Source organism: Excalfactoria chinensis, chromosome 8 (assembly GCF_039878825.1).
Source record: "Excalfactoria chinensis isolate bCotChi1 chromosome 8, bCotChi1.hap2, whole genome shotgun sequence".
NCBI lineage: Eukaryota > Metazoa > Chordata > Aves > Galliformes > Phasianidae > Excalfactoria > Excalfactoria chinensis.
In genome coordinates this window covers 4,638,294-4,655,049 of record NC_092832.1, presented here as the reverse complement: position 1 = coordinate 4,655,049, position 16,756 = coordinate 4,638,294, and the positions used below count along the sequence as shown (strand labels likewise).

The following is a 16,756-nucleotide window of genomic DNA, read 5'->3' as shown; positions in this document are numbered from 1 at the left end:
GCACACAGTCAATTGCTGCACGCTTATATAATGCTGTATTTTAGGGAGAAGTTGGTCTACCTGGCCCACGAGGAGAAGATGGTCCAGAAGGTCCAAAAGGTCGAGCAGGTCCATCTGGGGATCCAGGTGCTGCTGGTCCAGCTGGGGAAAAGGTCAGTAGCAAGATATCAATAGAAACATACAGTTACCTCATAAAGTAGATGGAGCCCATGATCTTCATCACTAAAAAGATCTATATAAAGATCTATAAGATCTTAGGTGACCTAACAGTAGTTTTTATGAAACACTTCTAGAGCAGGTCACTGGAAATCACATTTGATCATGTATTGGGAATCAATTCTTTGCGAGTTACAAAACAACATTATAACACTTAATTGGCACATAAAGCAGAAAAATCTTATCCCAAATTACATACAGTGTACATCAAGAAAAATACAATGCAGAGGAAATACTTGAGCACAAAGGAGGAAAAAGGTGCTGCAAGAGAGTGAGTTAATATTCACTGCCATATGATGACAAACTTTGATATGAAGATTGGTTTAAATGGAAAGTATATCCTGAACAGAAACCCAAAACAAGTCCGGTAAAAGTGAAACAGTTTAAGGGAAAGACTGAGTAAATGATAGGGAAATGAAATAGAGAAGAGAACAAGCACAGAGATAAGCATATATCCTTGAGTAACGCTGACCTCACCAAAATACATTTGCAATGGAAAGATATTATTTCCCACTGAAAGTAAAACATCTTCTGTCAGTGTTTTGTGGATACTTTGCCAGAACACTTTAGGCCAGAGAAAAATGATATGTGGTTGGTCCCGTGATATTTATTTTAGAACAAAGACTAGAATAATATTTGTCAACTCTTAAATCTCATCACAGTATTAGGGAAGTGCCTCTAAGAGTAACTATCAGTGTCCCATTCCTCTCCTCTACGCAAAAGCACAATCCTTCTCTAGTAATGAAAATGACAGATAGCCTCTTGTTCTCTGCATTCATCTGATTGTGTGATAAGAAAACTCCCATATTGTTAGGACTGTGCTGGCTTAGTCAAGGAAATGCCAAGTAGAATATAAAAAAAAAATAAGACAACATATCAGGAAGAAGTTTAGAACCAAAAAGTATCCATGTCACACTCAGAACCTAGGTGGCTGGGCCTTTCTCAGTCATAAGGGACAAAACTTTCACAGAATTTAGCAGAACATGATGCAGTGTTTTAGAGTTCTGTCACTGTAAGGCATGCTGCTTGTTTCGGAGTGGCTTATAACTGGTAGCATTATAGCTATTTTTATAAACTGAAGAAAGAATTCTTCTTTAATAATGTCTCAGATAGACCTCTGTGCTGCCATGAATATGATAATGAACAACATCTTTATTCATGTGCTCTATTTTTTAAGAATAAGTAGATTTATTTTGGCAAATTCCCTTCCACATAAATGTACTTCCTTCATCTTTCCCAGTACTACTGAATACCGCATTATGTAGTTATAATCATATCTTTTTCATTTAAATCTTCTCCAAAATGTAACAGCCTGGAACACGATCTGTCTTTAGAACAGTCAAATTCTTCCCCGGAATTCCCATCTCTTAAATGTCAAAACTGCTTTCACCTGCCTTTGAAAGCAGCAAACCATCACTTGTCCTCTAAATATGTGAAAAGATCAACTCCATGGGATACAGTATTTCATTTCTTGAAATGGGTAAGGTCAGTGTTGATCAAACTGTTCATCCTGTTGTCTTTTCAGAACATCACAAGGTGGCCATATTTATTAATATATATGTTGCCTGCAAATAGTGGAGTATAATTTACCATAGTCATAAAGAGATTACCTGTGACTAAAAAACTTGATTATCCAAATGCCTTTTTATGAACAATCTATGGAAAACAAAGAAGCCATCACAGCAAAAAGAAATTATTCTTCTTTACATCCTACTGAAACCTTGATTTTGTAAAGAATATTAATACTTCAGTGACCCTAGCCCAAAACTAAGGAGTACTGAGGACTGGTTTTGCTGAACTCATTCACTAGAGTGAAATATTTACTTAGATTTGGGGAACTACGCCCACTGCTAATTAGTTGTTTCAATGAGAAAATTATTTCATTCATATTCCATTAAATGTCAACTCTCTAAACTGTGGAAAAAAACACTTCCTATAAAAGTTTGCTGAAGCACTAAGGAGCATAATAAACTAAAATTTAGCACTGTCTTATTATTACAGGGTAAGCTTGGTGTACCAGGATTGCCAGGATATCCAGGAAGACAAGGTCCAAAGGTGAGCTGTATATAAACTGTAAATCTTACAATGTTTTATCATTTTCTTTCTTGATAATCAGTAAAGTCTTGGAAAATCTCGGGTCTCTAAAGCCTGCTCTTCAAGGAACATTAAATTTCGTAATGAATATATGGCCTTCAAACTTTTGCTATCCTCAGTTATACTTTGTGTTAGCTTCAGACTGGCATGCATTAAATTATATTGAAAAAGAAGGAATTACTTATATGTTTGAGAGAGAATAAGCCCTGTAGTCAGAATAAAGTGGATGCTGAAAGTGATAATGATTTTCAGTGTGATGCAAGGGTTCAATTTGTGTCATTACCACCTCCTCTTATTAAGAAGAAGACATAGAATAAAAACATTATTCTACAAACATTTCCCAAGGTAGAGAGGCAATGAGGGAGACACTGCATCTCCAGACGGTCTTAAAGATGACTCATCTGGGACAATACCACAAGAAGAAAAATCCATTACCCCTTCTACATAACTGAACAGTCAACCTGCAGTAAAATCCTCAACTTTTTTTCTAATTTGGGATCAATTTACATCTTTCAACTTGAAATTATGATCTTTTGGCAGAACAACAACTTCCTGGCTGGCTAAGCAAAGCTTAGCTTGTTTTTTTCTGACTCTGGCCTACATTTTGTCCTTTTCTGTCAAATGGATGAACTAACTGAAGAATACTTATTCAGTGAACACTCTGTGTTAACAAAAAATATCAGAACCATCTATGGAAAGTATTTATGGAGACAATTCACCTTGACAAACATGCTTTTTTCCCTACTACTTCTTAATTCAAATGTCTAAGATTTCAGTCTCTCACTTTGTTCTCCTTTAGAACTGTCTTTTGAAAAGTCTAAGATCAAAGACGTTTTGCATTATTCAGTTCTAAGAACAAAAGTGATGTAACACTTCAAATAAAAACTGACTGATTCTTTTTTCAGCAGACTTACTCAAGAATTGCATTACATTAAATTTTCATTGCATTAAAATGGAATACATTTCTCAAGCTACATTCACTGTTTGCTCTTCTAATTTATTGCTTAAAGTTAAAAATAAAATTAAAAAAAAAGCTAAAATGCATCAACTCACTGAAGAATTGTTTTGTAACTTAGTCACGGTCCAGTTAAAGTTGACGTAAAGGAGAGAGAGAAAAAAAAAAGGAAATGTGGAAGGATATATTAGTTGTCTAAAAGATCTTGTTCCAGTATTGCTGAGAAGGTTTACAATACTTTTTGTTGTAAATTGTTTTTAACTGTTCATAGAATATTGGCATAAACTGATAATTTTCACAATATTTTGTTACTTCCGCCATTCCTTTTTGATTAGCTCAATTGCAAAATGTACTTCCTATATAAGATAGATATAACCAAGCCTATTATCTATTACTATCTAATCATTAAAGTTGTTTTTTCCTCGCAGCCTTTTAATTACAAAGAATATACTTGAGCTTCACAGAACAGAATTTTTGCAATTTCATTCACTTTTTAAATGGTGAAGAACTGAGAGAAAGAGAGGGAGAGATTGAAGAAACCTGCACCAATGAGTTGCAGACAGATTTTCATTAGAGTTACAGTCATTGGTGTATTGACCCCAAGTTCATTAACTCATAATTGTGCAACGTAAGATTAATTAAAAGAAGAAGAAGAAAAAAGAAATGATTATTCACCGAAATTTCAGTGAGCAAAAAGAAATTCTATTTAAAGTTTTTGTTATATGCATTTTATTTGCCTCTAACATACTAACAAGCTATACAGATATCACAGAAACATCACAGCAGGGAGTTTGACCAGTAGTTTTAGTGACTTACCAAACCAAACATTGCTTTGAGTTTTCAGCTTCAGTAAGGGTATATTTTATCAAGTCTGTCACCTCTTTTGCCCAAACTGCCTTATGGAAAGTTAACACCTTGGCAGCTAACAAATCTCCTCTTCCTTTGGACCTGCATACAAGAAATCAAGAAGAAAATAGCTCTGTTCAGATTAGGTGGGCAGTAAGTGGGAAGAAATCAGAGAAAAAGGAGAAGCAGGAACAGCGCCTGGACGCAGTTTCCATATGTAGAACCAAATCAGATAATCTCCACATAAATGTTGCTTACTAGACAAGTGTATAACCATGTGAACAAATTGCACTGATTAAATGAAACTCTCCACTGGTCAGTTTGCACTGAATAAACCATCGGAGGTCATTTTCACTGTTGAGAAGTGGCAACACTTACAATTACACTAAATGCAGTTATCTTATAAAATAATTATCTAAAAAATGATCTAATTATCTATAGCTAAAGGTGAATGGTAAGTTAATTTACAGCTATTTGTTAGAGCTGTCACACAAATTTGACATGATGTAAAACGTACATCATTTTGGAGGTATGCTTTATATATAAATTAAATGCTGGCTGTACTACAATTTTTTTCAATTGATGTTTTCTGATATTTGTGTTGATTTTTTATGCAGGGCTCAACTGGGTTCCCAGGATTTCCAGGTGCCAATGGAGAGAAAGGTGCAAGGGTATGATCGTTATTGCTTGCATGACAGTTATCTTTTGGTACTCTGTGCTATGGGAATTCACTGAAGCTGTTATGGAAGGAACTATAAAAACAGTCTTTTCACACTTGAGATGACCTTTTACAGTTATGTAAAACAGGACATACTGAGTCACTAGTTCTCATTCTTTAAGGTGTTAATCTAAGTATACAGGAACTCAGACACTTTCTTGCTGAATATGCTACCACAATTATGCATTTGAAAGAGAAGAAACATACTGCCTTTGCTCAGCACCTGATTTGACAGTATAGCTGACCTGCTATGATGCAGTTTACCCTCAAGGAAATTCAACTTCTATTTCATAAGTGTTAAGATTTACCACAAGCTTTCTTATAGCCTGAGCTTTGAAAATGTAAAACATACCAAACAACATAATGAACATATACTACTACCAAACAGATACAAAATTACAGATTTTGCTGCTTAGTTAATTTGAAGCATGTGAGAGAAAATCCATTATTCACCTGCTTCAGACTTAAAATGACATACAGACAACTTTATTGCTGTCTCTAAAGCTCAACAGAATATAGCTGAATGTTGCTAGAAGGCTGACAAAATTTGCAGAAGGGAGAGAATAGAGAGAAATTCATAGAGATTATCAACATAAGTCAAACTAAAGTAATTTTTGCTATTGTTCTTAACAATCTATTTTAATTTACAACGTGAAAAGCAGAAAATTCTTGACTTTAAGATGAAATAGAAGGAAACCAATTGCATTTACATTGCTTTTGTATGCTTTAGATTGCTCTTGTATTATTTTAGCTAGAGTATGTTGTTACAGACAGAGGAAAGTAGCAAAGCAATGTTCCTTTCATCACTGCTTGGTTAAATAAGACCTGACTGCTAATCACGATATCAGATCAAAAACAAATAAGCAAACAAAAAAGTAAAATAATAACATGTCAAAGAGAAGATTTCAAAATTATGAAAGTGTATTTATGTTGATCGATTATCAGTTGACAGATGTGTACATTTAATTCATTTCTAATAAAAGCAACTTTTATGCTAGAACATCTCTGCTGATTACCTGTTACTGTTTTGTTTATCACAGATAAAAAAACCATGTAAGTTCCTTTTTCTACTTGAAGAATACTGTCCAGAATTTTAACCTTCCTTTCATTAGAATATACAGCAATGCTAACCTAACACCAAGCTAAGGAAACGAATCTACTGGTTGTACATAGGAAATATACTAAAGCTAAAAATAATTAAAATTAAGGGCTAGTGTTACTATACTGTATATTATTCTGTATTGATTCTTTACTTTCTTTACAGGGATTACATGGCAAACCAGGCCCGAGAGGACAACGAGGACCAACAGTATGTACTTTAGCTTTGCAACTTAGAGGTTTTTCTGTATTAATTACCCTCATTGTAACATGAAGAATGATTTTGATTTGAATTTGTTGCATTATTGAACAATTACCAAGTTTAGATGTTGTATGGAGGGCCACAGCTTAGTGGGAAACATTGGTGATAAGTGGATGATTGGACTGGTTGATCTTAGAGGTATTTTCCAACCTGGTGATTCTGAGATTCTGTGTTTGTTTTTTTTTTTAATTTTAAATTTAATTTGACAGGGTCCAAGAGGCTCAAGAGGTCCAAGAGGTCCCACGGGCAAACCAGGTCCAAAGGTAATTGTTAGGCACATTATACAGATCAGCTGGAGACTGTTTCTTTTAAAGAAAATGGAGGTTTCATCTTTGAACACACTGTTCTTCTTTTTTAGGGTACTTCAGGCAATGATGGTCCGCCTGGCCCACCAGGTGAAAGGGTGCGTGAAAGTTATTTATATGCATGGTGTCTTTCCTGCTATGTCGGAGTGTGGTTTGGTGGGGGGAGGATCAATTCATTTTTAGTTTTCCCTCTCATCTGTTTGCCTTTCTTTGATCAGACTAACCAGAACAAACAAAACTTCAATTCTAGTGATGTTGCTTTTCATAAATTTAGGAATGGCTAAGCTCAAGTTAGCTGAAAGCTTTTTCAAGCAGCTTTTATAAGACACAAAGAATTTACATACACTTTGCAGTATATCCATGCAAATTACAATTGGACTTTACCAATCCCTTGTCTTAAGAATGCCCTATTTACTGTAGCATACCACTTGTTTATGAGATTTACAAATCACTCAAGCCGTCCCTAGAAGATTCTTTGTTGAAACAGCTGATGATTTTTAATTCTGATCAACTGAGAATTTCCTTCAAACTACTTCCTGCATCCATGAGAAATCCTACAGTGCATGCTAAAATTAAGTTTTCTACTTCCTACTCTTATCAATTGAAAAAACATATATGCGATCAGCCCATTACACTTCAGCAAACAGAAAAACAATAAACAATATCTTAGATTTCTACCTGTGTGTATATTAAACAAATGACAAAGTATCAAGTATAACATTGGTGACAAGAATAACTGGTAAGTTTAATTGAAATAAGAATGATGTGTCAAGGAAGAGACAGAGGGATAGGAAGCTGAAAATCAAAGGAGGAATCAGTTATAGTAGTATGCTACATAAATCAGAATTAGGCATAGTCCAAAAAAGAAAGTCTGTGTTGTCTTACACTGTGGAGGAACATCTGAGACTGGCTACCAGGAGCTGAAGAGCAGAGCCTGGTGATTCAGGTGTTTACTGATAACTCCAAGAGCTTATAAGAAAGAGGAATAGGAGGGAGACTGAAAACAGTGAGTGGGTCAACTTAGATGAAGGCATCCCTGGAGATAAACTGATTAGAGCAAAAAGAAGTTATCACAGAGCCCCACATATGATATCACTTATGTAATTTAAGTGTGCAGTATCTGTTTGCTTCCCAATAGGGGTGAATGTCAGCCAAGGAATAAAACTGTCATTTCTACTCAGCTGAGGCTATTCCAGGTACCAGGCATGTAAATATTAAACAATCTGTTCTGTCTGGCTACTGCTAAAATGAAATTCAATGACAAAAAGAAAAAGTAATTTTAATAACATGTTGTTAGTATTCTAGTGCTATTTCTTACATAATCCATCATTATACCAGCTTGAAATCTGCCAGACATTTTGTCAAGAAAAATGAAATGAAAATCTTTTTTCATTAAAAAGGCTCAAGATGTGAGAGTCAAAATAGAGTGAGAATTTATGAGGAAGACAGTGTAGTAGCATCACAAAGATTTCCTATGCTTTGAACTTCTTAGTTAACTCGGATTTAGTATTACTGCATAAGATTCGCTTAAAACCAAATATCCAGGTTGGGCATAAGTGACCTCTTCTTCAGCTACATTTCTGTACTGCTTCATCTACTTCAGGAGGCTGTCATGCTGTGGCAGTCATGCTCTGTACTCTAATAAACTCAGAAGTAGCCAGTACTTTATCAAAGGAGCTAAAAGGTAGAATAATTTGGGAGATGTAGCCTCCTGCTTAGGATCCTTTGCTTCGAACTTCAAAGCATCATTTCTAACATATTTTGACAGCTGACACTTTAGTAAACCACACATTTTTTACCAAGAATAGGATAAGGGTTGCACTGTGTGATTAGTATACATAGTTCAGCTGTGGAACAGCATAGAATAAATAAAGTTTTTCAGGTTGCTAATCTTTGACTTTGCACATTACAAACTAAACAGTGAAAAGCCTTTTAATAAGCTGACACAGTCCCTTTGAACATATCAGCAATAAATTTTAAGAATTGGCTTCTGTTTTGTTTGGTAACAATTTTAGAAACAGTAAGCTAGCACTTTGTGTAAATACATAGGTGCATAGATCTATGTCCACAGATCTGTGTGGGCATACATGCATGTGCACATTTGTAATGCTAACTCATATCATCATCTTTCACTAGATTTGTGAAACAATGCTGCATGAGAATTCTCTCTCTCTCTATATATATACATATACACAAAACTACAGAAACAATATTTTCATGCATCACTTTTTTTTTTTAATCTATCTCAACTATGTTTCATGAAAGCATGAATGTTTTTCTTTCTCCCTGGTAACCTGGAAAGCTTATTCTGTTTGAAAATCTGTACTGTTATCAAAGTAGCATTAAATATTACCAGAGTGCAGAAACTGCCATAGATGAATATTGTATTTCATTAAATGAATTCCTATACAATGTTCCTTACTCACTGCTAACTCCTACTCTATTATCCACTGTTTCCTGGATTAGATAGAAATACTTCATAATTGTTATTTTTTCTAATTGCACTCCTATAGAAGTAGTTTTGATTTCAATCTGCTAGTGTGAATTGTTGTACCAGTATTTACAACAGTGCAGATGAGGCTTGAGACTTATAACCATATATTATCTACAGAGTTTGTATATTTTAGAATTGGAGCAAACTTTTCAGTCCACTGTTGTGGTAGCTGGAGTAAAACTTTGCCTCTTTGCTTGCTTATATACTAGGGACCACAAGGGCCTCAAGGACCTGTTGGATTTCCTGGACCGAAGGGACCCCCAGTGAGTATCTTTTAAATAAAGTAGGTATGATTAAAACAATATTATTTTTCATAATATGTTTCTGAAGGTAATATTTTAAGACTTTTTTTTAAGAGATGGTTTACATCTAGACTACAAACATACAAATTTCCTTGATGCTTACGGACTTTTAAGGCCAAGACAAGAACTCACGTATTCAAAGTGATAACTCAGACATCATCAGTGCAGCACACATGATATTCAGCACATCATGCCAACCTGGAAATCCTCAAGTATCCTGATGCCAAAGTCTTGCTGGCAAACTGAATTTAAGCAAAATTCTAACACCGTGGTTCACTGAGAAAAAAACAAAGAAGGAGACATTCATTAGCAGAAATGTGTAGAAGTAGTTGCACAAGTAAGCTGCAGCCTGAATGAATAATACTGATTTTCTAACATGTTTCTGCTCACTTGGATTAAGTATAAAAGTATCAAACCACCAGTGGTGCTTTTTTTTTTTTCATGTATGTATTTGTTACTTTTACTGTCATTGCCAAAAACTGGAAACTCATCAAATACTCACATAACCTGTGGCGTTTTTTTTTCTTAAGTGAGTCAGCAGGCAAAGAAAAATGGAAAAGAAATATTTCCAAAATTTCTGAATCTATTGAAATCCATTTTGAAAATTCATTTGCTTGACAACACAACAGTCATTCTCCAAGGAACTCTTAATACACACCAGGAAGGACACAAGGAAAATGTACTGTTAAAACAATAGCTAAAATCTGTGCAGATAAACTATAGTAAAGGCTAATCTAAAATAAAACTGAAGACATCAAGATTCCTGCAGCTAACTATTTCAGTATTAAGAATGGCAATTTCACTTATTTCAGTATTAAGAATGGCTAAGAAATTATTGTATTTATGTATTTTACAATTTCAGGGGCCACCTGGTAAAGATGGCTTGCCCGGACATCCAGGACAGCGGGGTGAGACTGTAAGTAAATGAGCTTTACAGTGCTGCTGTCGTAAACCTCTTGAAGTCAGAATATTGTGAGCAAAAACTAAAACAATAGAAGCAACGGAGAAAAGGGGTGGAGGCTGGGACTGGAAGATAAATAATCTACTGGTATAGTATGATAAAATGGGATTTTTTTTTTGTTTCCATACTATAAGAGTGAGATTATTCCTTGCTCTGATCAGGAAGCAACATCAGAATGTGCTTAACTAGTCAACAGAAGTAGTAAAAATTAATACTCATAACTCAGACTTAGTAAAGTGAGACTGTGCCTTGAGGCACACTGAGAAATTTCTAAGAAATATCGGCCAAATGATACCTTTGGTTTTACACAGGTGTGGATGGTAGGAGGAAGATGCAGGTTGTTAGGCAGAGAACCCTGGCTATGATTCAGCAAAAAAAAAAATCACAGAATCATAAAATCAAAATCATAAGGGTTGGCAGGAACCTCTGAAAATCATCTCATCTGATCCCCTTGCTATAGCAGGTTCTCTAAAGTAGTTGCACAGGAAAATGTCCAGATGGGTTTTCAGTATCTCCAGAGAAGGAGATGAGCTAGCTAAAGGCATGTGGGGTTTGAGACAGAGCAGCCATGGCAGCAGATCCAAACAGAAATACAGTAGCCGTCTATGTGGTTCTCATATTCAAAGCATGTGATGCAGAAACTCTGCAGTATACCCCAAACTGGTTCCTTCTAGTGCCTGTCCAATTTAATCCACCTACTATGCCTTTCTTTAAAAAGCATTTTTAGAAAGTATTTATATATCTGGCTTTATGAGTCATGATGTACTTATGTAAAAATGTATTTCCAGCTGTCAGTCAGCTGCATCACCTAAGGAAGTTCACCTAGAGAGATCTGTAAAACTGAATGGAAATTTTACTACTGCACTAATTCATATAGGCTGGAACTGATAGAGCTAAGATTAATCAGTCCTTCACTTCTAAGCGTACACAGGAAAACCAGAATGTCTCATTTTTATTTTCTGGAGAGAAGAACTTATGACATGGAATTTCTGTTTTTCCTCTTCAGCTTAGATAAGAATTTGGCTCTTCTATATATTTTCCTAGATAACATAGTATTCTATGATTATTTCACAGGGATTTCAAGGAAAAACTGGTCCTCCTGGTCCTGGTGGGGTTGTTGGCCCTCAGGTACATCATTTAATTTCATATTTAACTTTATAACCTTGATTTTTAATGGTTATATTATGTCTAATGCAGAGGGCAGTTATTTTTGTTGTATTAGAAGAAGTGTATCGATGATTATCTTTACTTTGGTGTCAAGTTATTTGTAACAGAAAGTCATACTTAGTATTTACCTATAGTTCCATGAAATGTGTGAATGTTGAGATTATTTTTCCATTTCTATTTTTCTGTGTGTGTTTTCTTCATGTGATCGTGAAGCAGAAGTCAAGAATCTGAAGTGAGATTTCTGACACAAAATAATTTATAAAGAACAATATATCATGTGACCAAATTTCAATCACTTCTAGATTGTGGAGTGTTTTATCATTGAAGTTCAATTTTATCTCATATTACATATTTGCAGAAAAAATGGATATTTTTGTGTTGTTTTTTTTATGGATAATTCCTTTAGTGAAATTTTTCTACTAGTCCATATTAAGAGGTATCTTTCAATTCTCTCATCCTTACAATTCATGTTATACAGACAAGCAGTACAGACTGTTTCAAGACAAGCACAGTACATGAATTTCCCTTATATATAATTTTTGTGACCTCCTCCTATGTGTGGAAATGCACTGTGTTTTATGCTTCATCGCCTAAGGAGCAAGGTCAAGGTTTCAATCTGTGGAAGCTGTTCAGACATGTCTGCAGGCAAAAGGCAATGCAAGATTTAATTTATAGGACAAAAATATTTTGTAAGTCAGCTTTGCCTGAAGGGGAAGTTGAGGAATGTATTCTAACCAATGTTGTTCTGTAACATACACTCAGAACAGCTGGATATTGAGAATCTGCCCCATCCAAAGACATTCAAAACCTTGAAATGATGGGTTTACCTTTGTGCTTAGGGTCCTACTGGTGAGACTGGCCCAATTGGTGAAAGAGGTCATCCAGGTCCTCCTGGCCCACCAGGTGAACAAGGCCTCCCAGGTGCTGCAGGAAAAGAAGGTGCTAAGGTATGATGTGACTTTGGGAAGAGGCAGACACGTTGATGACAGGCTTGTATGTCAAATTATCATGTAAAACATGCTGCATAAAATCATAATTGATACATTTCACATAATAGGATTTTGAGAATGAAGGATTCTGCTTCCATTGAAATAAAGGAAATACTCTCAAGGCAGTAATTAGCACTTTTGTCATTGAAAAAATACACAAACATATACTACACAGTTGTAATGGAAATGCATATTAATAACATGTTCACACCAAGGTAACAAATTGTACAATGACATTTAAAGTAGGATGTGTAGTACTGGCTACAAGGCAGTATTTCACTGTCCAAATTTAACTCTTGGCTTACTCTTTAACCACTTGGGCAAAAGAAAACTACCAACTGTTTAAATATGTATAATTTAGTCTTCCATTTTCAATGGACACTAACTGTTTAATGAATGTTAAATTTCAGTGGATTTTTATGGCTCTCTATGTTTCTCACCATTTCTATTCTATAACTAATGCTGAATTTTGTCAGAATTTGTTATAAACTTAACCATATTTATAAACTATTTTATCGATAATAGTAAAGAATTAGCAGATGAATAGCTGAGGGCATAATCTTTTGTTGTTACTATAATTAAGATCTAGTATTTCATTTTCAGTACTCAGTTGATGACAATCACATTTCAAACAATTATGTTCAATTAAAATGTAATATATTTTAAGGGTGACCCAGGACCTCAAGGTATTCCTGGGAAAGATGGACCAGCAGGTCTTCGTGGTTTCCCCGGAGAGAGAGGCCTTCCAGGAGCGCAGGTACAATATTAAGCACTACAAACATTTGACATGGTTTCTAAATAAATGAAAAGAATAGATTAATCCTCTTAATTCATAGGACCCTCAGTTACCTTTAAAAATGAATGTAGTAGACAAACAGTCATCAAGTATGCATTATTGAGTACCACTAGCTGTATAACCAGAAAGTAATTTATTCAGTTGTTTGTCTCTGGATTTTTATGTTCTTCTTGTTACGTGTGTTGCAAAAATAACTAGAATTTTCAATTGTAAGAAGTAAATATTTTTTTCATCTTTTAGGGTCCCGCTGGTCTAAAAGGAGGGGAAGGCCCACAAGGTCCACCTGGCCCTATTGTAAGTGAATGTAATAATTGTATGGAAGTATAAAGAATATTACATGTAATTCAGAGTTATCAATAATTATTTTCTGATAATTACCCCCATAGTAGTAAAGTAGTACTTTGGGAAATGTGAAGCTTAAGAACTCTGAGAAAGTATAAGAAACATTATAAAAAAGATCTTGTTTTGGAAAAAGTATGTGTAATTCTAAACCTCCCATTGAAATCCATGGGAAAATAAGTTATGCAAGAAGGGAAGAATGACCTACTAAAAACACTGTGTTATGAATCTTCAAAGAAATTACGCATAATACAGTAATTAAGAATTTTAGAACATGATGGAAAGCCATCCATTATTTTCCTGACTTGGGTTTTACCACAATTCTTGTGTGAATCATACCTAGAAAAACAGGGAAACTGTTGCAAATTATGTTTGCTTGGCTAGTGACAGCTATGGAATTTAATTCATTAGAATTTAATTGTTTGTTACACAGTAGCACGCCTTCTCAACACTCTGTTCTCAACGTAGGTATAAATATGTATTTGCCCACTTTGTGTGTGTGTTCTTCTTTTTTCCTCCATAATTATGACAAAGAGAAATCATTCCTCAAAGCAATACATTGTTCTGCCTTAAGTAGCGTGAGTGTGTCTTCTGCTACACGGTACTGTGCTCATCAGTTGTTTACATCTAGATTTTGTTTCTAGTTTCAACTTTCATTCTTTATATCTCTGCTACCGATTTCACTGCAGTTTGTAGTAGGAATCCGCTGACAGGTATTTGAAGTAGAATACCTACTTCAACTCGCCTGTTCTCTGTTATTTTTATGGCAGTGATGCACTGGATGCCCACACTAAACTTCAAATAGAAATTCAGATTTTGAAAAATGTAGATTTTGACAACTATCTTGTCAGTGCATTTGTCCGTAACTGTGCAATTGAAATGAAAAAATAAGTCAGCTCTGCTATTCTTGTTGGCCAAAAAAGTAACGGAGGAGCTGAAATTCTATGTTTTTCATTAAAAAAGGCTTTCGTGTTTCCTGACAACTCATTCTGAGATTAGAATTCATTAAACAGGCAGGAAAAACAAACAAACAACAACTTCTGTGCTTCTGGATTATTTCTAGGTTATTAGGCTCCAGATCTGCTACTGGAAGAGATCTACTGTAGAACACTTTTAAGCTTTATTTCTTAATTTCTTAATACTTGGTATGTGAATTCTTAAGATTAATTATTAAACTAGGAATGAAATGGAAAATAACAGGGAGTCAAAAAGAATTATCAGTCCATTCCATATGAAGAACCTGAACTTTTAGAAGAAAAGATAAAACAAAACCAAGAAAGCATAGACCAAACTATTTTCTAAAGGTCATGTCAGAATTTTCTGTTAGGGATTGCCCCAAGGCTGGGCTAACTACTCAAGCATTTGGTTAGCTCAGGTGCAATGAAACCAGACAGCGCAAGCATACCTGACATTTCAGCATGCTCCCCTTTCCCAGACAGGATATTCACACAGTACATGTGCCAATACCATCACAGTTTCTGATAAATATGTGTCATGAAAGGCTGCGAATGAAAAACATAACCTGTTTCACGACAGTTGTCTGTATTCTCCTATACATATATTTGAATTTAAATTCAGATGCTCCACTTTTCTACTTATAGGATGTATGTGATACCGTTTTAGTTCTACTATCCACATCTTGGTTCAAATCCTGGAACTTTCTCAGTTCTCATGATCTGTATTCCTTTCCTGTGACACTAAATTAATAGAGAAATTCCAGGAGCTATTCTAATAGTACTAGTTAATTTGAGTTCAGTGTCAGAGATTCAGAGAGGTTTATTCAAAAAAAATACATAGAGATATAGATATATAAAATATATATAGGAGTACAGTATAAACTGCTTCACATCACAGATTTATTCCTTTTGGGGCTGCATTTCCAGCTAAGTTAAATATAGTCATTGTAAGAAAGGATCAAGTAGGAAGCTCATAGCTTTTTGCATATTGTTTTCCAATCTTTTTTTGAGAAGATCCTTTTTAAATTCACTGTGGTTCACAAAGGCCAGTTGAGACAGAAACAGAACCAAGCTGACCTGAAAGTATTCCATAGGTCCAAAGTGGTGGTTTACTTTTTTTCTATTTCATCTTTAATTACTAACATCTTATCTTGAAAGTGTTTTCTAGTGAATAAGAAGCACAGATGCCCTTAATACCAAGTTTCAGTACATCTACAAGTACCATAATTAAACCACAATTATTTTGTGTGCTTTTTTTCTCAGTAGTATAAGCAGACTGTGTACATCAAATATTCCTAAAATATTTTTGCATCTATTTTTAGCCAACAGACAGTACATGCATAATTGTAATTACAGTGGGTGCTTCTTTTGCCATTTGTAACAGGAGAACTTGTGCCATTGGGTGATCTTCCTCCAATTCCCTGCCAATACCAATTGCTTCTAACTAGCATATATAGTCAGTTATATGATCTGTTTGTCTAGTGCGTAGATCTGCAAGCATACCAAACAAATGACTGCTCCAAGTTCTGTGTGTGCCAACTACTGTGCTTAGAAGGATCTGGACAAAAGAAAGAGATGCATGAATGCACTCCAGAACAAGTTTTTCTTTGTTTTGTTTTGCTGTTCATGATTTATTTTTAACAGCACTCTTTTGTCTGCTGTCTTTGCCTTAATTTTGTTTTATTCCCTTCTCATACTACTGCATGGAGTGCTGATGGGAGAAAGCTCTTTGTAATGTCAAACAGTCCTTTTTCAGTAGCCCATCTAGGGATAGGATGCCCAAATTGGACTCAGAATATGCCACATATAGGCTACCCAATTATCAGCACTGAGCTACCTGGAGCTACCTTCCTCTATCTGTAACATTTTTCACTTGTGGGAATGTTCATTTGTTGAGCATTTTGTTAACAATCAGTAAAAATTATAGTTACAACCGCATAATGTATACAAAAGCTATAATTGCATATGCCTTCACAGAAAGTCAGATAAAATGAGGTCACTAATGAGTTTATAGTCTGTATAAGAGAAATACAATGCAAAGCATTCTGTTCTATTCCGCAGATGACTTTTTGTTGTTGTTTTTTGTTTGGTTTGGTTTGGTTGGTAGGTTTTCGCTTTTAAAGACAGAAATTGATATTAAAAAAAATAATGAGAAAAGAAGATGCAAAGAAGATATTACTCACTGAGTAGTACAGGTATCTCCTCTCTGGCCAAAGATGTGAAATGTTGACCAAGGTCATGAAAAACACTGCTAAATC

The 16,756-nt window shown here is 35.0% G+C and overlaps 1 protein-coding gene across 4 annotated transcripts in view; it reads left to right on the top strand.

Annotated features, from left to right (window-relative positions):
• Positions 1-16,756, top strand: part of COL11A1 (collagen type XI alpha 1 chain) — a 120,173-nt gene that overhangs the window by 68,096 nt on the left and 35,321 nt on the right. For all 4 annotated transcript variants that reach the window (XM_072342935.1, XM_072342934.1, XM_072342933.1 and 1 more), the window contains 12 exons: positions 45-152; positions 2,218-2,271; positions 4,729-4,782; positions 6,094-6,138; positions 6,399-6,452; positions 6,548-6,592; positions 9,198-9,251; positions 10,153-10,206; positions 11,326-11,379; positions 12,258-12,365; positions 13,075-13,164; positions 13,444-13,497. In XM_072342935.1, coding sequence (XP_072199036.1) covers positions 45-152; positions 2,218-2,271; positions 4,729-4,782; positions 6,094-6,138; positions 6,399-6,452; positions 6,548-6,592; positions 9,198-9,251; positions 10,153-10,206; positions 11,326-11,379; positions 12,258-12,365; positions 13,075-13,164; positions 13,444-13,497 — 774 coding nt within the window. The remainder of the gene's footprint in view (positions 1-44; positions 153-2,217; positions 2,272-4,728; positions 4,783-6,093; positions 6,139-6,398; positions 6,453-6,547; positions 6,593-9,197; positions 9,252-10,152; positions 10,207-11,325; positions 11,380-12,257; positions 12,366-13,074; positions 13,165-13,443; positions 13,498-16,756) is intronic.